General features: G+C 31.1%; 1 protein-coding gene across 1 annotated transcript; it reads right to left on the bottom strand.

Annotated features, from left to right (window-relative positions):
- Window positions 1-3,575: 3,575 nt before the first annotated feature.
- Window positions 3,576-5,422, bottom strand: LOC139492112 (E3 ubiquitin-protein ligase TRIM33-like). The gene has a single exon (XM_071280252.1). The coding sequence runs from the start codon at window positions 5,412-5,414 to the stop codon at window positions 3,576-3,578; it is 1,839 nt and encodes a 612-aa protein (XP_071136353.1). The 5' UTR covers window positions 5,415-5,422.
- Window positions 5,423-26,997: the final 21,575 nt, after the last annotated feature.

Here is a 26,997-nt window from a genome sequence, read left to right as displayed (position 1 = left end):
GAAATCAAAGTGTAAAAAATTGGCTTTCCATATGTTTATTGTACATGTTACAGTGAATTTGTAAAATCAGGGATTATGAAGAATCCCTGATTTTTCAGGGTCAATAAAATCATTTGTGATTATATATATATATTTTTTTTTAAAGATTCCTCAACTCTTAAAATTATGGAACATGAAAGTTTAGCATAAACTTATATCAGATATGGTTTAATGTGCAATGCACTTAATATTTCTTGAAATCAATTGAGGTTCATTTTGTTAATACATAGTATGATTTTACTTTCTTTCTCATACATGTTATATTGTCATAACTTGAATCTTTGAAATTGATGACGTGAGTGTTTTTTTGGTTTGGATAGCGTTAATTTCGAATGCACAATTGATAAAAGTTGTTGTTTTATGATCTAGAGACGACAGACTTTCACAGCTCCGTACTGAACTAATTCATCTACTATGAGACACATCAAATCTTCTTAGTTTTGTCCATTACATGCTTCTTCTTCCACTTCAAATAATTTGTTTGCAGAAATGGAAAATATGTTATATTTTTAAGACCTTGTTCTTGATTCGCAATTCACAGAGAATGAACGTGAATAGAATGGCATTAACATCCAGTTCACAAAAGAAAAAGAAGTTTCAGAGTTTGAATTTTTTATAAAGAGTTTTATGAACTTGATTTATCAGCTGTAATGACATCGATCTCTTCGTCTTTTTTTAATTGAGCCAATAAGCTAACCTTTCACATGGTTAATCTTTACTTGGTTAACTATAACAACAAACATTTTAAAAACTCAAAGTTTTGTTTTTTTGCAAAATGCCCTATATTGCTGTACCTAAAAAAAATTCCGTCATAAAACACATATTAAAAAAACAAACGATTAATCTTTATCGTTTTCAATCAAAATATGTTATGCCGTCAGTAACTTGTTAGACATACACAAGTATATTGAACATTTAACTAAACTTCTAAATATGTTACCAAAAAATGCTTTAAAATCGTCAAGGACTGTGTCAGTATTGATGTTACCTGAAAAAAAATGTTTTCACTTGTTATTTCATACTTGTCAAAATATATCATTGTATCAATGAATGATTACATACTTATCTAAATATTTATTAACCGAATGAATTAAAGCTATTTGCTGTGCTATCTTGGGTGAAAACCGAGAATATACAATGTATAAAATATGAAATCTATTATGTAAACCTGATTTAATATTGTATCATTGTTCTTTCTAAAACATAAATTTCTTGACAGTCAAACAAATCATGAAGGTGAATCGAAAACGTTCCAAAGACATTAAACATTTGCAACAATGACTTCCACTTTTCGACCAAATTTACGCAATAGCTTCTTTGTATGTCGTTATAATCAATTTCCATATATTATATTGAGAACACAGTACTATGTTTGCGCTATATTTTTTTATGTTCATTGAAAAATTGCAGATAACGGACACCAATCTTTATATTATTGTGGATGTCGAAAAGAGGATAAAAGTCGGTAAGGAAAAAGTTAAAAAATAATAATAAACTGTCCGTTACAAAAATAGAGGCGAAAGACACTAAATAGACATTAAACTCATAGTCGAAAATAAACTGACAACGCCATGTCATAAAATAAATATATACCAAAGGTATATGCAATCAACAGTACACACAACACAACATTGACATGTAAATACTGGGCAACACGAATCCCACTAATATGCAATCGAACGTAATAAATGCCAACATGAAATAAATGTAACAGAATGGTGTTACGAAGATTCCCAAGCAAAGCACTCACCTGTTATTTACTCAATTTTTGATCAATTCGCCTTATCATGCAATCATTCAATCATAATTGACCATTGACTATTGACCATTTGATCTGAAAGAAGGCCATGTGTTCTCATGGACATAACTAAAATCCAAGTCTGATTTTGAATGTTTAGTACACCCGAGTATTGCAAATCAATGTCATTTATCGTTTGGGTAACATATTTAAATAGGAAAATGGGTAAATATAAGCACTGGGAAAGGATTATTTTGCAATGTTTTTTTGTATTTATATCAAGATTACATTAGATTTTTTCCATTGCATTACATTTATATTGTAAACATAGTCAATCAAATTACAATGACATAATGTTCAAAAATGTTATTTATTAAGTTACAATCTCTTATCAAATATCATTAATTAAATGACAAATTTCATTATTTAAACTGATTTTTAATCATATTATATTTTTTGCCTTCTCTTACATAAACCTTTATAGCACTTAATGAAATTAGTTTGTTTCAAAGTTTCCTGTTTCAGTAATTTCAATAGTTTATAACTGATGTCATTCCTACCTCAGAAAAAAACCAACATACAAATGTTAGGACAGTTCTTATTTCAACTACTAAATAGTTTATTATGCGTTATGCAACATTACAGGTTTGATATGGTTCCCAGAAGAAATGAGTGAATAAGGGCTTAGGGTATGTTTAATACACAGCGTTTTATTGAATAGACAAATTTTCTTTGTCTATATGACTTTGTGTTTCTCAATTACATATCCGCTTGTTTTTTATTGATTATAACACAATGTTGACTGTTGTACTTCTATTTTGACATTTTAAGCTATTGTGTATATTTGTTTCGTTAATACATCGATGTCAATATAATTCAAAACCGATGTCAATATAATTCAAAAATGTACTACTGTCATACAAATGAGAGGTTCAGCTAGCTATTACGGGTTTAATCCGACATTTTCTTTTCTACATAAGACAATGTCTGTACAAAGTCAGACATGTGACAGTTGTTATTCATTCGGTTTTGGCTTTTGAATGTACTGTTTGATACGGACTTTCCGTTTATAACTGTCCTTGGAGTTCGGTATTTTGGTTATTTTTTTTTATATTCTGTTTATAATTATAACATAACGTAAATGACTAAGTCTAAGATGCATTTATTGTTTGTGTGTTTGTGCTAGATTTTCGCTATACATATTTTTATTATTCAAAGAAACTGAATTGACGTTTTAATGAAAGCTTATTTTCACTGATTGCACTTACTTGTTTTTTAGTTTTCTTGATTTGAATATACATGTGGAAAATGAGGAGTTGAACTCATGACCCTTTTTTGATCTCCATAAGTGAATTATTACAGGTTAATGTAGCTTAGAAATAGTAGTTGAGTATGTGGAAAGTTTAAACTGTTTGTAAAATAGTGTGTATATTTATGGAGGTTTTACTAACACATTTTCAAATTTACTTTGAAAAATTACTAATTTGCATTCTTTCACACACATAGGAACATCGGAATTATGAAGCGGATGCTTGTACCAAAGCATCATATGCCTATAAGGTTGAAGTATACAAATATGATGTGAATTATTGGGGGCTTGCATGCGCTCTATATTTTGGGGTATCCTCAAAATTTGTAAAAAATATAAAAAAAATATATATGTGTTTCTCTCTGTTTAATACACTTTGAAGGACATTTCTCTTAACTTCAGAGCTGTTTTGTGACATCCCTTTTGCATTTATTTGGAAACAGACTTATATTAAAAATACTTTAGACTAAAAAAGGTTCTTATTGCACTCTATCTATTATTGAACCAGGTATAGTAAACACAATGTGAGTTTTCCTTACAATACATACTTTGCCCTTCGGTGTTTATTTGCATCTTCCCTATCTTTTCCTCTCCTGGACCACTTAATTCCTCCTCAATCTTTAAATCAAGTGTTGTCTGTTCACCAGACAGTGTATCTGTTTTTCCGCTCTCAGAATCTGTGTCGCCTTTTACATGTCCTGTAAGAATATCCCCCTTTCCGTTTTTAGACGCTGAATTGCTTTGAGCATGCTCAGTTAATTTTTCTTCTACTTTATATTTAGGGTATGTATCTTCATTTTTATGTTCAGTGACTGCATATTCTTTCTTCTGAATAGACAGTCCAGTGTCCATGTCTTGTTCAGCAACTTTAGTTTCTGTTCCATTAGTACAATCTTCTACGCCGTCTTTAACTGTTGTATCTAATTTGATACAATGAAAAGCATTTCCGTTAACTTTGATGCATATTCTACTTATACTCTTCGTGCCGTCTGCTATTGTACATGTCGTTTTGTATTTTCCATCGCAATCTTCGATCATTAGTTTCTCTTCGCAATCTGTTATGACTTCATCTTTATTATCAAAAAGTGTGATCGTCGCTATTATTTTTTCTGGAATCTGAGAATTTGTAAAGTCGTAGAAATCTATTTCTAAATCAAAGACCGCGTCTCGTTTTACTGTGCAAGGAATATTTACGACAGTGTTTGGGCCATATGCTGTCGTTGAAGCAATACAACCAAGCATGTTTACAATTAATTGAAAATATGCTCCTAAATTACACTTCCGGAAGTTTATCAAATTATCATCGTTTGGTACTTTGTTGAAATCTGTTTTGAGAAGATAATCAAATCTTTCTGCTATCGTGTTTGAAAGAATTAGAAATGCAGCTTGATTTTTACTCGCTAAAGATTGATTCAAAAATTCGTATGCATCAATTATGCTTTGTCTCAAAAAGCAAATTTCTTCTTCTTGTTTTTGGAGCACAATTTCTTTATCCTTTTTTATTCCTTTGACTTCTTCCATAAGATAATTTCTACGACGTTGAAGCATTTCTATAGCTATCTGAAAAATGGCGGTTATTTCATTTTCAACTTTTTTTGAGTTTTCATCGAGATATTCTACAGTTTGTACTACTTTTGAAGACAGCTGGTCCAATTCGTTTGACATGTTTGTCAGTTTTATCCCTTTTTCAAGCAAATTATCCTTTTTCTCACTGTAAACTTCATCTATGTTGCGGCGAACATGGTTTTGGTCGTCCATGTGACTTGTAAGACAGCATGAATGACATATGGGCGCCTGACATTCTTTACCGGCGCAGTAAAGCTTCAGCACTTCGTCGTGATTAGAGCATATTCCTGCACTTCGGAAATCGGATATACTGTTAACATCAAAGGTGACATCCCGTAATGTAAACACTCTATGTTTTGCAAAGGTTTTCATTGATTTATGGGCCTTCAAACAGTTTTCTCCTAAAAATTTGAAGCAGTCCTTGCAACGAGCCACCGATTTTTCATTTTCATCACATTCATCGCAAGCTAAGAAAGTGTTTTCGTCTGCAGCATGAACGAAATCTAATAAATCTCTTCTTGTATTATCTTTTGGAAAAAGATCAGGTGTTATATTTTCAGTTCCGAAATCTGAATTGCAGATTGGACATGTGTTTTTCGTCTGCTTTATCAAATTTCCCAAACAAGAGTAGCAGAAAGAATGTAAGCAAGGCAAAACTCGCGGATGTTTTTCCTCGACGTCATATTGTTCTTTACAAATGGTGCATTCCAGAAAATGTCTTTTTAATTTTTCAATACTAAGTGCTGGTGTTTTTGATGTCATTGTCGATGCTTTCTGTAAATTAAAAAAATATAATGTTTGGAACACTTTCTCCAAGGTTTACTTCATTCAACATCAATGAAGGATTACAATTTTTTATTAAAATCAAAATGGAAAAGAGATTATTCAGTAAACATGGTAAAGCTGAGTATAGCTTCTCGCTTTTAACTATTGTTAATATGATAATAATCATAGAGTAAGTCCTATATGTTCGTTAACTTAACAGTTTATTCAGTTTACCTGTCCGGTGTATATATATGTATCTAACAGGCAATTTATTCTGAAACAAATAAAAAACATCTTAATTAACTGGATGCAAAATATCTGAAAAAACGTAATTAACATTGTGGATAAGGCTTGTAGGGAATTGATTCATCCAAATAAGAAAAAAAAACATCTTTAGAATATAACAATTTTGTTCGTCCATCATGTCTCTTATTCATTTGAAATATAATCGAAATATGGAATTAAAAAAAAATCAAAGTTGAAAAATTGATATCTGATAATCTGTATCTGATAATGGCAACGAGATTTGATTTACCGTACAAAAGGCCGTAGTTCTTTTAAAATTTTGACCCCATTTGGAACACAACACATAGTTGTACGTTCTTATATTTTATCGCGTTAACCTGTAATGTATTATATGTGATAGTAAATCATCAACAGTCTTGGTTTGATAAATTCACAAATGCTATACACGGTTCGCTTTTCAGCAGGATGATGTTAGTTAAATTGGAATAATCAGTAGAAATGGTGCTACATCAAAGAACTAGTATACTACTAAACATTAATCGCTGTCGTTGCAATTTTTAAATTTAGAAAATCACTATAGAATAAACATGATGAATATATAAACATGAACATATTGTGAAAGTCTCTTTATATAAAGCACAACACCGTGCCATGTTATGCCAATTCGCAATTAGTCATTCGTTTAATTGTTGTCTATATTATATTATTCTTAAATGAGATTTAACAGATTTAACTGTTTAACACAAATACATGCACACATTCCAGAAAGTTTTATGCACCCTAGTTTTTATCAATAAAAACAATGTTTTATTATCCACTATTTGAGATCCGACTTACTACATTGTAGTGGCTTTCTTTTGGTATACCATATTCCCTCTGAATATATTAACAGTAAATATGTATATTATACGAAAAGTAATAAAAAAAACACATACCTACACCCATATGTCTCATGAGTAACATTGAATATTTGCTTATCTAATGTGGTATTTGTATGTTACACAGGTATACATTTAAGTATCACTTAGATACTATCTGTATTTATAACTACACAACATTATACCAAATCAATACATAGTATTTTGTGAGGGTCTCGATATTCTTTTCTGAATTTATTTTTAAAACTAGTTAGTCAATAAAGCGAAGAGTATATCGAAGAAACATTTAAAAACTTTAAAACTGTACGAAAACGCTTCGGGGGCTAACATGAATATGGAAAAGACTGTTGGCATGTATTAAGGCAAGTGGCGAAATAAAAAACCAAAATTTAACAAAATTAAATGGTCTGAGCGTCCTGTGTAAGCATTTGGGGTACAATATGGATATGGGTTGGACTTAGATCAAATTTTGTTAGAAAAAATAAATAAGATAAAAAGCTGTATGGAAGTTTGGAAATCAAGAGATCTCACATTTACGGGAAAAGTTCTAATTATCAAATCCTTTGTACTGTCTGTCATTGGATACGAAATTGAAATGAGAGGTATCCCGGATATATACGAAAAACAAATAAATAGTTTTATAATTGTGGTCCTTTATATGGGATGGGAAAACAAATCAAATCGCAAGAACAGTGTGCTGTTTACCGAAAGAAAAAGAGGAGATCGGAATGATCAACTTAAGGGACTTTAATAAATCAAAACAGGTGAAAATTATGTACAGTATTGTCAACTTAAAAACACAAAAATGGAATGCAATAGGAAAATATTAGTTAACGTAATTATATGTTCTTGTTCGGACACTACATGTTTTAGGCAAATACAAATGTCCAAATATTATAAAGAATTTTTAATTTCCTGGACTGACATTTGAAAATGCCTGTACCAAGTCAGGAATATGACAGTTCTTGTCCATTCGTTTTTGATGCGTTTTGTTATTTGATTTTGCCATGTGATTATGGACTTTCCGAATTGCAGTTCAGTATTTTTGTGATTTTACTTTTTACAGAAAAATAAAAAAATCGGTCACGAAAGAGGACCTTTTTGGAGAAAATATATTCGGCAATTGTAAATTTAAGTTCAAGGGACATGCATAATATTATGCAAAATTTGCCTCCAGTGGAATAAAAAAAAAATAAAAGATATATGGAACTTAAACAAAAAAATCCTATAAAAATTCTTTTGATATTTTTAACAGTCTTAAAGATAAAAGGAAATGGATAGCACAATATAGCCGCATTAAATCTTCGTTAACACCTCAACAAATTGACGTTTACAAGAAAACAGACTCTATAAAAATGATAAATACTTGCCAATTCATAAAAAATTGAGTTGTCGTTGATGCCAAAAAATTATGCCTTAAAGATATTAGATACTTTTATGAGAATAATACAGCTCCAAATAGTAAGTTTGAGTGGAATTTACATTTTGGGAATGAACTACCATTGGAATACATTTGGAAAACTTTGAATAAGAATTTAGCTAACAGGATAACTAAACAACTTCAATAGAAGTTACTACATAATATAATTTACACTGGAGAAAAATTACAAAAAAAATTAATCACTCAAACGGAAACTGTCACTTTTGCAATGAAAAAGAATAACTATTTCATCTTTTTATTTATCGTAAACTGGTGGAAGAGGTTTGGCGGGAAATTTTTGAGAAAATAGGAGAATTTTGTTCATTAAATTAAATATCGAAAAATTACAAAAATCGGAAACAAGTATCATTTTTGGGTTCATTAATGCAGATGCATCTTATACTCAAATTCTAGATACGGTGCTTTTAATCACGAAATGGATTATCTGGAAAACTAGAAATATCGCAAAATATCAAAAGAAAGGGATAAGTAAATCGGTCTGCCCCTGTCATGGCGGCACCCACGAAATTTACTAGCTAAAGAAAAAAGTAATATGTCCACTAGGAAAAAGTAATTTGTCGGGAAAAAACAATGTAAACAGTTGACAACTTAAAATTACGTCTGCTTTAATTCAGAATAATGTGTAAATATCTTTAATTATATGATTACATAATCAACGTCAGATGTGAGAACATTGATTGTTTACAGCGGGACTTGTCAGGTTTACTACACGATAATATGGCAAATTTAGAAGCTAATGCCGATCTTAAGTCTGTTGTCATGGGTATTTATTCAAAGGTAACACTATTTACATCAAGGCTAGACTCTGTCGAACAACATCTAATTACTGAGGTCAAGTCAGATGTGGTGCAAGTAAGGTCAGATCTTAGTACTACACAAACTGAGGTGGAAAAGCTTAGAACAGATCATAACGAGCTAGAGAGAGGTATAGGGCACATAGAGTCACAACTCAATACTCTAGAAATGGAAAAAAAGGAATGTCTGAAAAAAAACCTTGACAACAAACTTTTCGCATTGAAAAAAATCAACCTTTTCTTGAGAAACATGAGCGTAAATACAATATTCTCATTTGCGGTATAAAACAAAAACAAGATGAAAACATATGGCAAGTTGTAGACAATTTCTTTGTGAAAGATTTGGGAATAGAAAAGTTCAAAGCAGAGAGTTTCAAACTTGCAAATGCCCACAGGATCCCATCAAGAGCCCCAGTTGTTGGCCAAAAAAGACTAGATGCTATTATTGTGAGATTTATGCATTACGAAGACAAACAATTGATAATGCAAAATGCATACAAAGTTGCAAATAAAAAATCAGAATAGTTGATGATTTACCTATTATAATGACAGAGGCACGAAATGATCTCACAAAAGCTGCATTTAAAATAAGAAATGACGAGAAATTACAAACCAGAATAAAAGTAAGAGGCATAGTCCTGGTGCTAGAAACACGACTCAATTCAAAGGATGTGTGGAACACGCGCAAAACAATTAATTGTGTGAGATGATACGAGCACATGTATGACTGTGACTAGTTATAGAAACTGTAAATACAGGCTACACGATAGTATATTGTGCTTTTTCTTTGTTGTTTCTATGACTGAAATACTTATCATACAACTTTTACATATTAAATTTGTTCAACCTTTTGTAGGACTTGCTTGTCAGTAAGTATATTGCTGCATTAAATTTGTTTTTGCTTGTGCATTGGTTTTTTGCTTGTGTGCTTTTTTTTCATTTATGCTTTTGTTTGAAGTTGCAATCATAAAGTACAATGTATATATATACATAGACTGCATGTTAGTTCATAGTCTTATTATTTAAGCTTAATTTTTTCTCTTCTTTAGTTTAAACCATAAATACATGTGTTACTTCTTTGGTACATACAGGAAGACCCGAATACTGAAGAAAATGCCTTATTTAATGAGTCCATTATAAAAACAGATGTTTTAGAAAAGTAAAAAGGAAAAAAATGTAAACATTATCTATAGATGAGTAAAGAAATAAACTTAGATCTTAATAATTTAGCATTCTAATATTTAGTGCTTTCATAATGATCAATCCTGTGAGATTTGAACTACAGGGACAACAACCCAACAACACGCCGTAAGTCAAACAAACACAAAGTGTTAAACTTGTAGTGTTTTGGACTTTGAAAGGGATATATTCTTTGGACTAAATTGTTGATATTTCAAACTTTAAATTTTCTTTACCTAGTATGTTTTAAATCAGCATCTGCACCCTTTTAACAAAATTAAGACTACATAGTACTGTATGTACCAACCATGTTCCTCCTTGATACATGTATGTACTAAAATATACTGTTAGAATTATTAGTTTTCACAGGATTTTTGAAATGCTATTCATTGTTCTAACATAATTTAATGCTTCCTTAAGCTGTATGTTTAGCTTTCACTTTAACCATAAAGTGCTATTTTGCTGTACTTAGGTTTAACATGTGCATTTAACAAGAGCCACTACTTTGCAAGTTTCTTGACTACATATATACATGCACTATTTATAGTCTGGTCAAAATCAAACTATATATTGTTTTAAGATAAGAAATATTAAGTATCGGGTAAACACACTATGAACCTGAATGCATAAAGTACCAGCTTTCTTTCTCTCTAAAACATATACAGCTGGGCAAAAGAGTGAAATCTCTGTACACACAAATCATACATAGATGGCTGATTTTTGAAATAAAAAAGAAATAAATTGTTTTTCTTCACTATCTCTAACTTTCTGAACAAACCTTACTACAATGTATTTGGATATATATTTGGATAAATTAATATAAGAAATATATATATATATATTTAAATGACTGAGTTAACTATCATATCAATCAATGACTCTCACAAATCATTATATTGATGTATGATGTAAGGGAGATAATCATCTCTAGCTAGTTTTAATGATAAAGATATCACACATAGAGAACAACATTTCTGTTATTTAAAAGAAAATATAACAATAGTGGATATGTTACTTTTTGAACAACATAATTTGTTTTTAACTATTTAATTTTCTTGCTTTGTCTCTTTTTGATTATATATGATCTAATTTTTTTCTTCTTTCTATTTTTACATTTTACAAATTGTATGTCTTTTTTCTCTATTTCATGTTATCGGCACAGTAATTTATAATATATTATGCAGCATTGTCGGTGTATTCTGGTTACAATTTGAATTCTTCTCAGACATGGCAGGTGAGATCAGACATCTCAAAGATATTTTCACATTCACACACTTTAAGTTCACAGCTGTATGTGTTTTTTCTTGGTTTTCTTTTATGCATTTAACAAAATACATATTTTTGTTTTTTAAAATAGAAATATCACTTTAAAATGAGTAATAATAGTATAAAATTTCTCTCATACAACTGTCAATGTCTTAATTCAATATAGAAGCGAAGAGATGTTTTTGATTATCTTGAATAAAAAAAACTGTAATATATATTGCTGACAAGATACACATTTTTCAGAAAATGATGAAATATCAATAAAAAATCTATGGAGAGGAGAGTGCATTTTTAAATCATTTGCTACGAATCAAAGAGGGGTAGCAATTTTATTGACAACAAACTTTGAGTATAAAATACATAAAGTAAAAAAAGACGATCAAGGAAATTTGTTAGGAATTGATATGGAAATCGAAGGAAAGAGAATGACCCTAATAAACTTATATGGTCCAAACAAAGATACACCAGATTTCTATATAAAACTGAGTGGAATGAGAGAAACTTTAAACAATCCATCAGTTGTTATAACTGGAGACTATAATTTAGTACAAAACCAAAGTCTTGATACATATAACTATCAAAATATTAATAACCCAAAAGCTAAGGAGAAAGTTCTAGACTTAAAAGATCTTTATAATTTAACAGACCCCTTTAGGGAAATTAATCCAGATTTAAAACAGTTCACATGGAGAAAAGCTAATCCCATAAAACAAGCAAGATTAGACTTCTTTTTAATATCCCAAGACCTTTATCAAAATGTAGTTGATGTACAAAATCACAACAGCTATAGATCAGATCACTCCCCAATAATACTAAGTCTGAAGATGAAGGATTTCATAATTGGAAAAGGATTATGGAAATTTAACAACTCACTTTTACATGATATTGAATACACCAAAACTATAAAAGACACTATACTTAAAGTAAAAGACCAATATGCATCATTAGTATATAATAGAGAAACGATAGAAGAAATAAATGATTTAGACATCCGCTTTACAATAAATGACCAACTTTTTTTTTAGAAATATTACTTACAGAATTCAGAGGAAAAACTATTTCCTATGCATCTTATAAAAAGAAGGAAAGAGATAAAGAGGAAAAAATATTATCAGAAAAAATTCAGAAATTAGAGGAAAGCATCTTAACAGAGGAAATATTAAATGAAATTGAACGCCATAAATCTGATCTTAGAATAATAAGGAAAGAAAAAATGAGGGGATACTATATCAGGTCAAAAATGCAATGGATTGAAGAAGGGAAAAAGCCATCTAGACTAGTTTTTTTTTTAATATGGAAACTAAACATTTTATAAATAAAACCATCCCCAAACTAGTTAACGAAAACGGGGAGACAATTTGTAAACAAGATAAAATATTAAAAGAGGCCAAAAATTAGGGTCAGATGGCTTTACAAATGAATTCTTTAAATTCATTTAGACAGATGTAGGAAAATTTGTTTTCAGATTTATAATTTATGGTTACAAAAGGGGGGGAATTATCAATAACTCAAAAACAGGGTATTATTACTTGTTTACCAAAAGGTGATAAACCTAGACAGTTTATGAAAAATTGGTGACCAATAAGTCTTTCAATACAACATATAAACTAGCATCAAGTTGTATAGCAGAGCGTATCAAATCTGTTCTACCCATTATTATTAGCAATGATCAGACAGGTTTTATTCCTGGAAGATATATTCATGATATTGGAGAAAACACTCGTCTCATATATGATATTTTATTCTATACAGAGGTAAATGATTTGCCAATCCTTCTCCTTCTCATAGATTTTGAAAAAGCGTTTAATTCGGTATCATGGAAATTCATAAATGAAGTATTATACTTTTTTAATTTTGGACCCTCTATAAAACTTTGGATAAAGACCTTTTACACAAATATAAGCTCATCAGTATCCCAAAACTGATCAGATTTCTTTCAGATTCAAAGAGGCTGTAGACAAGGGGATCCTTTATCACCTTATATTTTTCTTTTATGTGTTGAAATTCTATGAATTTTAATCAGAAAGAACAAAGAAATTAAAGGATTTAAAATTGATGACACAGAATATCTTATCTCCCAATACGCAGATGACACATCAATAATACTTGACGGTACACCTAAATCTCTAGATGCATCTCTTCGCTTACTCCAAAAATATGCTGAAATGTCTGGTCTCCATATGAACTTGGACAAAACAAAGGTGGTGTGGATAGGCAAACAAAAATATAGTCAAGACACAATGTGTGTTAAATGGGGATTGGAATGGGGTTCCAGTAGGTTTACATTACTAGGAATAAACTTTTCTGTTAATTTGCATGAAATGGAACTGTTGAATTATGGTCCAAGAATTAAAGAAATTGATAATATAATAAAAATTTGGTCTAAACAAACATAAACTCCAGTTGGAAAAATAATTATCATTAAGACACTAATTATTTCAAAATTGAACCATCTGTTTTTAACATTACAAGCACCATGCAAAAATACTTTAAAACCACTACCTGACAAAATTTATTCATTTATTTTGGAAAACAAACCTGACAAGATAAAAAGAGAAATATTATGTTCTGAACACAAATTAGGAGGGTTGAAAATGATAGATATTGACAAATATATAAAAGGATTGAAACTAACTTGGATAAGACGGTTGTTGAAAAACAACCCAAAAGTAAATAAGCTGTTAGAAAGTACTGAAAAAATTAGTATCGAAAACCTAGTTTATTTAGGCACAACAAAAAGATGTAAAAACCCTTTTTGGGAAGAAGTTTTTAAAGCTTGGACAGATTTACAAAATAAATTCATACCAAAAAATGAAGAGTAGTTTTTATCAGATTCGCTCTGGAAAAATGAAAACATAAAAATAGAAACAACATCCATTTTCTATAAAGACTGGGTAGATAAAGGGATCTTTTTGATAAATGATTTATTTAACGATGAGGGAAAACTAATGACTTTTCAACAATTCCAAAACATTTATAAAATTAAGTCAAACTTTCTTCTTATAATGGGGTCATTTCATCAATAAAATCATATAAAAAGGCTTTAAAAAACTATATATCCATAAACAATTGTTATAGAACACTAGGACCAATTATGCCGAATAATATAAGAATATTTTTTTATCAAGAAAAGGCTCCAAAGATATGTATAATGTTTTATTTGAAAAAAGCAGTACTAAACTTAGATGTGAAGAAAAATGGTCCTTAACACTCAACAAAAATTTTGATTGGAAAACTGTGCATAATATGTCCTTTTACTCCACAAAAAGTTCAAAACTCCACTGGTTCCAATACAGAATATTACACAGAATATTGGGCACAAATACATTTTTATTTAAGATAAAAATAAAACAAAGCGATAAATGTACTTTCTGCAATGAAGTTACTGAAGATATTGAACACATATTTTGGACATGCCATAAAATAGCAGATCTCTGGATAAATAAATGTTTTCTGTTGTCAACTGCATTTTGAAATGCAAACTCCAAACCTCCGTTTGACAGATGTTGTATTTACAGTATACAAATGGATCGACACAATAGAAAGGTTGACTTTATAATAGTTTCTGCTTTGCCCACTCTCGTTATTTAGAAATAAACAATGGTAATTGTTATTGAAAGTTCTATTGAATTTAAGAGATTTAATACAGAAAAATGTATAAAAATGACGTATTTTGTTTATGAATTTGATATACCGTGGCTATGATAAATTTCGATAAAAAAAATGAACAATAGAATAGCACAGATACATTCAAAACCGAGGTTATGTCAATTTACCAAAATTATGAAGACTTAATTTAAATACACATACGATATATAATGTGTCATAACAAAATTATATCTCAGTGAGCAATTTAAAAGTATCAAAGTTTACAATTCTTAAACAACTTGGGTTATAGCGCTTGGAAAGGACAAGGTACACTAAGGGCCGTATTTGGCCCTCTTTTTTGTCAATTTTTTTTTTCATGAAATAAACGAAATTTTAATCGGAAATAATTTGCATTTATCTGTTCTTTAGAAGCTCATGCTTATTTTAATTTTTGGTAAAGCAGAAACCTGATTTTGGGTTGCTTAAAGTTACCTAATTACACCAAAAGGTAGCAAAATGTTGATTTTTGGACTGAAATTCTTCGTTTTTAAAGGCCTCCGCCAACGTGAGCCACAGAAAAGAATGGTGATAAGGATAGCATTCAAACAGAATTTTCTGATAATGAAAAGAAACTTTTGGCTCAAGTTGGCGGAGGCCTTCAAATATGAATAAAACTATCTCCTAAAAAAACAACAACTTCGCCGTAATAGTAAAATCGGAGCGAAATCGGAGAAAGGGCTGAAAAACTCCGCAATCAGCTGTGATTACCAGACACCACCAACTACATCAAGAATATTTCCAAAGGTGAGGTATAACTAGAAGTTGGAAAAAGGAAGGAGAAATAAATGTGGCCAATAGAATAAAGCTCGCAAGACGAACTTTGTATGCATTAATGGGCTCTGGGGTGCATGGAACAAACGGCTTAGATCCAGTAACATCTTATAAAATCTACAACACATACGTTCTACCAAGACTCCTTTATGGTTTGGAAGGCATTCCTCTAAATAAGACTAATATATCACAGCTGGAATCTTTTCATAGAAAGAATTTAAGACATTTTCAATCTCTTTTTCAACGCACGGCTATAGCTGCAATATATCTTTTAATTGTCGGATTGCCAATAGAGGCTGAACTACACAAAAAGCAACTGTCTTTCCTACATAATTTACTGTCTTCAAATGTTCAAAGAGTTGATGATATCATCATCAGACAAATGTCGGTCAACTATGACAACCCGAACAGCTTCTTCTCAAAAATTCGAGAAATCCTGTTAAAGTATGGACTGCCTCCAATTCATCTTCTCCAAGAAACTCTTCCCTCAAAATTGAAATGGAAATCTCTTGTGACGAAGCATCTGAACACATACTGGCAAAATACACTAAGGGACGACGCAGAATCTAAATCAACTTTAAAACATATGGATACTGAACATCTTCTTGTTGGCAAAAATCATCCAGTATGGACTATATTTGACAAGACAAAAGCCGAAGTTCGGAAAGCTATTATTAAAGCTAGAATAGTTTCAGGAACCTTTATTCTGAATTCTGATCGAGCGAAATTTAATCAAGCACCGTCTTCAGTCTGCCAACTATGTAATCTTTCTGAGGAAAATATCTCTCATTTTCTCCTGGAGTGTCCAATTTTATCAAATACTAGAATTACATACTTTCAACCAATCAAGACATATGTTACTCAACATATAACAGCTGAAGTCTGGCACAGTGTCTTTCAATCTAAATCAAATATCATCAGGCTAATTATAGACTGTAGGCATTCTCAAAAACACTAAGAGACGACAAGATAATGAATATGATAGAAACCAAAACAAGGGAGATGTGTTATAAACTGTATATCAAACGCTTAAAGTTGCTTGAGGCAATGGATGGTTGACGGTCTGAAACAAACAGTTTTTATTCCGTATAAGTTGTGTTTTAACGTTTATAAAAGACACTCGGATTTTATGTGTAAATAGAAAGAGTTTTCTTTTACTGTGTATTATACTGGTGGATATTAACTTTTAAAATATATATAACATACATATATTTTAATGTGTAAATAGTACTTTTACTTGGAGATAATCCTTGGTGTTCCTTATAAAGGAAGCTTATACGGAGAGAAGAAGAAGAAGAAGAGGTTTTTAGTTTTGAGATTTGGCAATCATTCTTCAAATTGTATTTTTTTTTTAATCAATTTAGATTTTGTTTAACCAATTAGGATCAACAAACAAATGGTGAAAACGTATGCATTTGGCACATACGATAAACAGACATTTTCATGTGTATCTGAGACCGGTTGAGTCATGATATAAAATTAAAGCTACAAAGAGATGATTAAATAATTTTTCGTTTCAAGTAAAAAATATACTCAGAATATGTGAAAATTGGGAACAAAATATCGGTCCGGTTGCAGACGACTTTGAGAAATTGACTACCGCCGAAAAAACATTTTTTGCTTATCATTGACCGGAGATTTTTCATATGAGTTAACATGAAAATTTAACAATTTTAATAATTTCCAATTTCCGTATGAATTCGACTACAAATAGAATTAACGGAAAACATAACAAATAAAAAAAAAAAAAACCAATAGTGATAAGTATGTCGTTTTACACCGAAATTGTCATGTTGACAACGTAGTCTAATGGGAACACCGTTGACTTTTGTCCGGGTGTCCTACGTTCGAATCTCAACACTACCAAGAGTATTTTTTTTTCATTTGTTTTTTACTTGTATCATTTTATCATTTTATTTTCTTTCAAAAAAGAAAGAAAAGCTGAAAAATGCTCGAGTTCATGATATAATAGCCAGCAATTAAGTCTAATTTCTAAACATAAAGTTTTAGTCACTTCAAATGGTATGCAACAGATTTTTTTTGAATCCCCTTTTTTGGACGATCAATGCATTTGAAAAGAGGAGAGTACACCTGACCTAATAATGACTGAATGGTTCAGCTAACAAGTAAGCTTACCAAAGATATTACCTTTGCCTACACACTCAACGAAATCGACTACAAAGAACAGCTTCCATTTGCAATTGATTATTTCCAAATGATCAAATTCTGGGTCTAGCAAGTTAAGAAAGAGACAATTTCTAACTAGCAACTATAAGAACGTTGATTTTCAAAGAAGAATTGCCACATGATATGTATCTTATTGTGTAACGTACTCCTTAGATCTATTTCACTACTTGCATATCAGTTTTATATACTTAATTAAACACTTGTTATAAGCTGTAAACTGTTTCCAAATTTTGCTAAAATCCCTAGATATCTTACCCAAATTAAACTTAAGAGGCTTTAACAGAATTCTGATAAAGTCAAACTATGTATTTCAAAAACAATCATCTTGTCAGAATTATGTTAAGAACAATATCCCAAAAGAGACCAGCTTAGATGCTACAGACATATAAGAATTTTGTTTAGAAAGCCATTGATACAAGATACTACTAACTTATCAGAATTCTGTTAAGACGGCTATTGCTTTGAGATGCGACTGTCTTCCCAAACAAAAAAAATTGAGGAACAAATCATGGTAACAAATGATAAACAAATCGTATGATTTCTTTGTGATTTGAAAGTGATAAAATTTCACATGCAAATGAGCTAACAAATCACAATAACAAATCACGAACAAACAAATGATAAACAAATCGTATGATTTCTTTGTGATTTGAAAGTGATAAAATTTCACATGCAAATGAGCTAACAAATCACAATAACAAATCATGAACAAATTGCTTACAAATCATAAGCAAATCATAAACAAATTGCCAAGAAATTGTTTGAAATCATTTACAAATCAGAAGCAAATTGTTTTCAAATCGTTAAGAAATTGTTATCAAATCTTTAACAAATCAGAAGTAAATCATATTCCTACGTCGAGCAAATCAGAAGTAAATCATATTCCTACCTCAAGCAAATCACAAGCAAATCGTAAATAAATTGGCATCAACCATCAATTCACAGATTATAGCATTAACATCCAGATCAAAAATAAGTTCTGCCCCTGAAACCCCCAAATTTTGAAGCGCAAGTGTCTTCATTTTACCTTTAATAGCTACTCCACTAGTTGTAAAACGGAGTACTATCTTTGGTTGCGATTAGGGACAAATTGTTCTTTGTGAAGTTTCTCTTACTTTTTACCCGAATTTGACTAAAACGAAATTTGAAAAAAACATAGGCAACCACGTGTACTTAGTAGAATAATGTTGAATAGGTGATGGGTCTTAGTCTTGGTCCAAATCTGCTATATTGTTATATATATATATATAGCTTTGTCCATTTTGCCCGGGACATGGTCAGTAAACAACAATTAAAACATTAAACTTGCCAGTGAATTTTATCTGCTGGCTCGGGAAGCTAGTCTTGAAATGTTTTGATCTGTTTACACATCTTTTACAGATTTTTATTTTTAAAATTAATCCTAACAACACTAAACTATCATGATTATAACGAGATACTGAAATGCACAGTTTCTGAATTTTAAAGGTTAACATTTGAATAGTATTAGTTAAATATGTGAAATTATAAATATAAAGATTCCTTACCATCGTCATCTTTCATAGACTGAATAAAACTCCTCGTCTTGCAACCTTCTTTGTTCAGTTAACATAGAACAGTATTTGAAATTTGAATTTGACCTCAACCGGAAGTCAGAGAGATATATAAACAAAGAAAACTGGAATGCATTAACATTTTATTCATTGTAGCAAATCATCAATGAATCACATCAAGATAGCTAAGAAAGTTAACAAATAATTTTCAAATCATTTCATAGAATATTCAAAGTTAACAAATCATAACGAAATCACACCGTTTTTAGATAGCTAACAAAGTTAACAAATCTCTTTCAAATCATTTCATACGATATTCTAAGTAAACAAATCATAAAGAAATCACACAAAAACAGAAACAAATGGCTTACAAATCATACAATAGAAAGAAATCACATAGAAATCAGATTTAGGGAATTTAGAAAATTCTGATTTGTCTATGATTTGTTTAATGAATCGCAAGCAAATGGTACTAACAAATCGCAGAATCACGATTTGAAAGAGATTTGAATACGATTTGAAAGCAATTTGTTCATTTATTTTTCTGTTTGGGTTATCAGAATTCTATTAAGAAGGCTATTGCTGTTATCAGATGTAAGTTTTATCAGAATTCTGTTAAAGGTTTCATTGGTACTATATTCGATTCTTATCAGAATTCTGTTAAGAAGGCTATTGTAATGAGATGCGACTGTCTTATCAGAATTCTATTAAGAAGGCTATTGTTATCAGATGTAAGTCTTATCAGAATTCCGTTAAGGGTTTCATTGGTTCTATATATTCGATTCTTATCAGAATTCTGTTAGGAAGGCTATTGTAATGAGATGCGACTGTCTTATCAGAATTCTGTTAAGGGTTTCATTGGTTCTATATATTCGATTCTTATCAGAATTCTGTTAAGAAGGATATTGTTATCAGATGTAAGTCTTATAAGAATTACGTTAAGGTATTCATTGGTACTATATATTCGATTCTTATCAGAATTCTGTTTAGAAGGCTATTGTTATCAGATGTGAGTCTTATCAGAATTCTGTAAAGAAGGCTATTGTTATGAGATGCGACTGTCTTATCAGAATTCTGTTAAGGGTTTCATTGGTTCTATATATTCGATTCGTATCAGAATTCTGTTAAGAAGGCTATTGTAATGAGATGCGAATGTCTTATCAGAATTCTGTTAAGGGTTTCATTGGTTCTATATATTCGATTCTTATCAGAATTCTGTTAAGAAGGCTATTGTTATCAGATGCAAGTCTTATCAGAATTCTGTTAAGGGTTTCATTGGTACTATATTCGATGATTCTTGTCAGAATTATGTTAAGAAGGTTATTGTTATGAGATGCGACTGTCTTATCAGAATTCTGTTAAGAAGGCTATTGTTGTCAGATGTAAGTCTTATCAGAATTTTGTTAAGGTTTCATTACTACTATATTAGATTTTTATCAGAATTTAGAAGGACATGAATAATATTGACATGTATGTCTATCAGAATTCTGACCAAAAACACAATATAGTGTTATTAGAATTATGGTAAGGGCATTATTGTTAACAAGGTAAAACGAAACATAGACATGTATATATCGTTGAAAGAAAATACATCTACTTTAAAAGCAATATTATAATAATAAATGAATTCAGTTAATCGTACTTGGTGGCCTTGCAGTGAGGTGAGAGTTGTTGCTTTGTGATAAAGTCTTCCTAGAATAACAAATTGACAAATGATTTGTAAACACTAAATCCTTTCCTTTTCATTACAATAACATACAATTTTGATAAACATTAATAAACTCCCTTAAGCACATCAAATAAATTTTAAATTTCAGGCTACTGTCTGCTTAAAATACACACATACAACAGCAACATGTTTGTCAAGTGTCCAATTAAAATTAGGAATGATTACTGAAATATACAAATGGAATTGAATTTGACCTAAAACGTCTGTAAAAATTATAGGTGGAAACTTTGGTACACTTCTTTAAAAATAGTAAGTAAGATATTCTGCATATTGTAAGTGTTAGAGTGCCACACATACATGTAGAAGCACTGTATACATGATATATAACAGTTTTTTCAATGTTGTAGAACATTTAGTTTCCTTTACGACGTCAACTTGTATTTCCCAACCAACAAGAGAACAAATGAGTGGTGTTGTCATAATTGTTTATCGCAACATGTACACACAATATTGGTGTTTCAGTATTTCTCTAAACCAGGAAATGTTGCCTGAAAAAGAAAGAAAATAAAACTTCAAAACCCTATTTTAAAGTTTCTTTGATACATTAAGTATAAATAAAAGGAGGAGTGAGGTACAATCAACCTAACCACATCCTGCATGTCAAAACACCTGTTCAAAAAAAGAATGTATAGTTAATATCGTTCGAATTGATTTCTGAGCAAATGAGTTCAGAATATTTAAACTTCCAAATATTTGCACTTAACACCAAAATCTACACACAATAAAAATCAATAGAAATTACAGGAAACACTGACGAGGTTACCGGTTTTAAGCAGGAATATAAACTCGGGTCGGTAGAAAACAAAATTTCACGTCACCCACCATTTAAATCAAAATCCAGGACTCTTTAGTTCATAACAAGAAACATAAGCGATCTTATTATAAAGTCAACCTTCTTGAGATTATGTAATGCGTCACATACACCGGTACTTTGACAACCACTGATTTGAAGATACATAAGGTCATCATAAACACGAGATCTTGACAGTCAAATATTTTAAGATACATAAAAGCAACCCAAGCACCGATATATTGACTGATACTCATCTTGAGGTAATTTGATACACCACATCAACAAAATCCTGAAAGACACTGATATTGAGATACAGTAATGCACCAGAAGCACCAAGTGATCTTGACAATCACTCATCTCGAGATACAGTAATGAATCACAAGCACTGAGATATTACAGTCAATCATCATGAAAACAATAAGGCAACATAATCATCGATATCTCACAGTCACTCATTTTGAGATACAGTAATGCACCACAAGCAAGTACAAATATTGACTATCACTCATCTTGAGATACAATAATGACTCACAAGTACCTAAATTTCTCAGTCATTGATCACGAGAAATGATAAAGCAACACAAGCACTAAGATCTTGACAGTCACTCATCTAAATCTACAGTTAAGCAACACTAGCACTGAGATCATGTCAGTTACTCAGCTACAGATACAATAATGAATCAATGCACCGATATCTCACAGTCACTCATCAAGAGATACAGTAAAGTAAAACAACACCGAAATATTGACAGTCATTCATCTTCGCATACAGAAAAGAATTACAAGCACCGAGATCTCGCAGTCACTGAACTTGAGAAACAGTAAAGCAACACAAAAACAGAGATCTTTTAATAGTCACTCATCAGGATTTGCATTACAACAAAACAAGCAATGAGATCTCACAGTCACTCATTTTGGTAAACAATAAAAAATGATAAAGCAGCACAAACACTGCGATCTCTACAGTCACTCATCTTGAGAAACAGTAAAATAACAGAAGCACCAATATATTTACAGTCACTTGTCTGGAGAAACAGTAAAACAACAGAAGCACCAAGATCTTGACAGTCACGCATCTTAAGAAACAGTAAAACAACAGGAGCACCAAGATCTTGACAATCACTCGTCTGGAGAAACAATAAAATAACAGAAGCAACAAGATCTTGACAGTCACTCGTCTGGAGAAACAGTAAAACAACAGAAGCACCAAGATTTTGGCAGTCATTCGTCTGGAGGTCAAACAAAAAAAGCACCAAGATCTTGAAAGCCACTCGTTTGGAGAAACAGTTAAACAACAGAAGCAGCACAATCTTAACAGTCATATGTCTAGAGAAACAGTAAAACAACAGAAGCACCGATAACTTAACAGTCACTTGTCTGGAGAAACAGTAAAACAACAGAAGCATCGAGAACTTAACAGTCACTTGTCTGGAGAAACAGTAAAATAACAGAAGCACCGAGAACTTAACAGTCACTTGTCTGGAGAAAGAGTAAAATAAAAGAAGCACCGAGAACTTAACAGTCACTTATATTGAGACGTGTTCTTACACCACAAGCACCGATACCTTGACAGTCACTCAACATAAAGATGTTCATACACCACAATCATCGAGAACTTGACAGACACATATCCTGAGATATTGGCAAACACCCTCCACAAGCAATGAGATCATGACGGTCATTCACCTTAAGATACAGTAATGAACCACAAGCACCTTTGTCTGTATGGAAATATATTCTTTGATTAAAACACATTACTAGTGTCTCTGCAAAGATACTAGATGAGTAAAGCAGAATGTTTGTGCACACGCAACACTAGTTTACAAAATGTACTGCCGGTAGCAAAGCCGTCTATCTAGACTAATAGTATGTGTTATGTTCTGCTTTTTGTCTGTGTACATGTATTTCTCGTATGGGTCGGGTCTTCGTTGTTGTGGTCTGATGTACGAAGGAAAGCGATATTCAGGTATAACAATACGATTTATCAAAATTTCTTTTCCAGTTGCTTTTGTTACCTAGTAATATTTTCAACCACAGACGACACATATACTTCCATAAATTGCTCTGTTAATGAGTTTTGAAGATGATCAGTTTTGTAAACATATAAAGTATCTGACTGTTATGTTTTTAGAAAACAGAAGATATGAACAAAAGAGTTACTATTTAAAGAAAATAATATTTAAGAGCTGCCAGGTAAATAAAAAACAAACAAGAAAAAAGGCCTCAAAATATAGATATACAAATATTCAACAAATGTAGTTGCACAATTATAGTTACTAATGTTGTAATGTTTTCTGTTTGTTTTCCATTTGAAAATGAATAATAAGGATTACCTATATTTTGAGTTCGTATAGATTGGTCATCTGGTCAGTCTTCTTATCCACATCATCTTGGTAATCTGAAATACAATATTTAAATCAATTTTAAAAAAAGTACATGCAATGTATGGAACATATTTTTACATCGCGATGACCATGAGGGCATTCCGATGTATTGCTATTGCCTAGATTTCCATTACGTTACTTTCGTTATGGGTTTGTAACCGATCTATAAACATGATAAATACGCGCACATAAACGAGTGCAAAAAAAACATTCCTTGTAATGTAAAGTAAAAAATCATTGATAATATCTATGCAAAATGCATGCGGAAGAATATCTTAAGAACATTTTGCGACAATCCCGGCAATGACCGGTAACTCTGCATGGAAGATTGTTTTTGCGGGAAGATATGAATGCCAACTCATATCCAATCTTATAGAAAAATCGATTTTTTACAGAAGAGTGTCCACCATACACTTGCACTGCACTATTTTTAGAATAGTAGAATATAATAATATACAAATGGATGAAAATTATATATACATGTAACTGTTGTATTAATATAAGATATAACAACAAACCAGTGTATACTTATTTGTATCACTACAATATAATAGTTATTACGGTGATGTTGAATTTCCTGTCATTTATTCATCATCCACGCACGAACTTGTCTCAGAAAAAAAAATATATCTGTACATTAACCTCAGTATCAGGTATAGAGATGTGATTTTTTTCTGTGACATGTGCTTTTGACCATCCACGAGAACTTGCGGTCATCCGATGTTAAGTACTTCAGTACTTTGATTATACGAGTCACAGAGACAAATAACAGATTGTTGACAGACTCGGAACATACAATGTAGATTTGATACAGATTGTTGACAGACTCGGAACATAGATTCGACGCAGATTATTGACAGACTCGGAACATAGATTTGACACAGATTGTTGACAGACTCGGAACATAGATTCGACACAGATTGTTGACAGACTCGGAAAATAGATTAGACACAGATTGTTGACAGACTCGGAACATACTAGATTAGACACAGATTGTTGACAGACTCGGAACATAGATTTGAAATATATGGATTTCAATGACACGCTGAATCAAACCATGTGTGTAGATTTTTAATTTTTGTGATTCGTTATCACATTGAGGTCAAAAGTGCCAAAAATTATACTTTACTCATTGAACTTTATTTGATTTCATCAACAATTAAATTCTTGCATGGGGTTCTTAAAGTTTGATATGCTGAATCTAACCATATGTCTTTGAACTTAAAAGGTTAATGTCCAATTAAAAAAAAATAGGTTCTTAAAACACATTCATTCTGTGTCAGAATTAATCCTATGCTGTGACAAATTCACAAACTGAATTCAGAGGTGTTAGGAATATTCGGAAATTTAAGTAAATATTGACCTTATTGAAAATGTTGAAAAAGGCAGAGTACCGGTATATATTGTATTCTCTTGTACAGTTCTTTACTGAATTTAATATTTCAAAGGCTTACTTGTTGACTTTTAATTTGGGAGAATATTAGTTGCATTAGTTCTTTAAATTTTAACTTAAAGAAAGAAACTTCACAGATTTTTAGTTCCAATATTAATCTTTGAGGTTGCACTTTGTAAGTTCAGCTGCTTTTGGAGGTATATGATATTCGTAGATATGTAAATTTGTTAATGTACTGGTTCCCAGATATGATCCTTGTATTTCTTCTCATAAAGACATATCTTGAGAATGTTATCAGTACACAAAAACTTGGTAGTGCCTAAAGTTTTTTTTCTTATACAGGAGTTCCAAAAGTTTACGTAGGGGTACTATAGAATTTTAGAATAAGTTAAAAGTCTTAGAAGTTATGACAGGGCAAATAAACGTTGAAAATATTTTGCAAATCCCTATATTTTCACCTTTGAATAAAATAGTAGTGCATATTAACTTTGGTTTCTGGGATATATATGTTTTCTCATTTATAACTAACTTCATGGTAAAAGTGTTAAACATTTTGCCACATATGGAGTTTCTTTGGAAAATTACGCTCTCTATATTTACAGAATTACAGTTCAATACCCATGACAAAATAGTATATACCTCACAGAACATAGTAGGTGACACATGTGGTTGAAAATATGTAAATGGGTTAAAAAAATATTCCTTTCAATATGAAATTAAATTAATCCTATATTTCATTGCAGTAAAAATATAGTCATGAAAATATTTGTCTTGTGTGTTTCAAATCTCCATTCCATTTTATTATCGCACTTATTGGCCCAACGTCTGTTGTCTTTAACTTGCACAATCTTCGCATGAAACTAATGGCCCAAATTTAACCAAACTTGGCCATAATCATCATTGTTGTATCTAAAATTGAGAATGGAAATGGGGAATGTGTCAAAGAGACAACATCCCCGACCATAGAAAAAACAACAGCAGAAGGTCACCAACAGATCTTCAATGTAGCAATAAATTCCCACACCCAGAGGCATCCTTCAGCTGGCCCCTAAACAAATATATACTAGTTCAGTGGTAATGAATGCCATACAAATTTCCAAATTGTACACAAGAAACTTAAATTAAAATAATACAAGACTATCAAAGCAGGGTTGGCAAAAACCCAGGTTTTATGAGTATTGCCCAGCCCAGTGGGAAATACTGGGAACACCCGGGTTTTACTGGGTTTTAGTGGGTAATACTGGGCAATACAGGGTAATATGAAATACTGGTCAGAATTTTATAGAGAATTCAGTGATCAAACACAAATGTTATACAATCAAGATATATAATTAACCTT

This window comes from Mytilus edulis, chromosome 10 (genome assembly GCF_963676685.1).
Source record: "Mytilus edulis chromosome 10, xbMytEdul2.2, whole genome shotgun sequence".
Classification (NCBI taxonomy): domain Eukaryota; kingdom Metazoa; phylum Mollusca; class Bivalvia; order Mytilida; family Mytilidae; genus Mytilus; species Mytilus edulis.
Note: the sequence above shows the minus strand (reverse complement) of the source record. Positions and strands in the feature narration are given on the sequence as shown.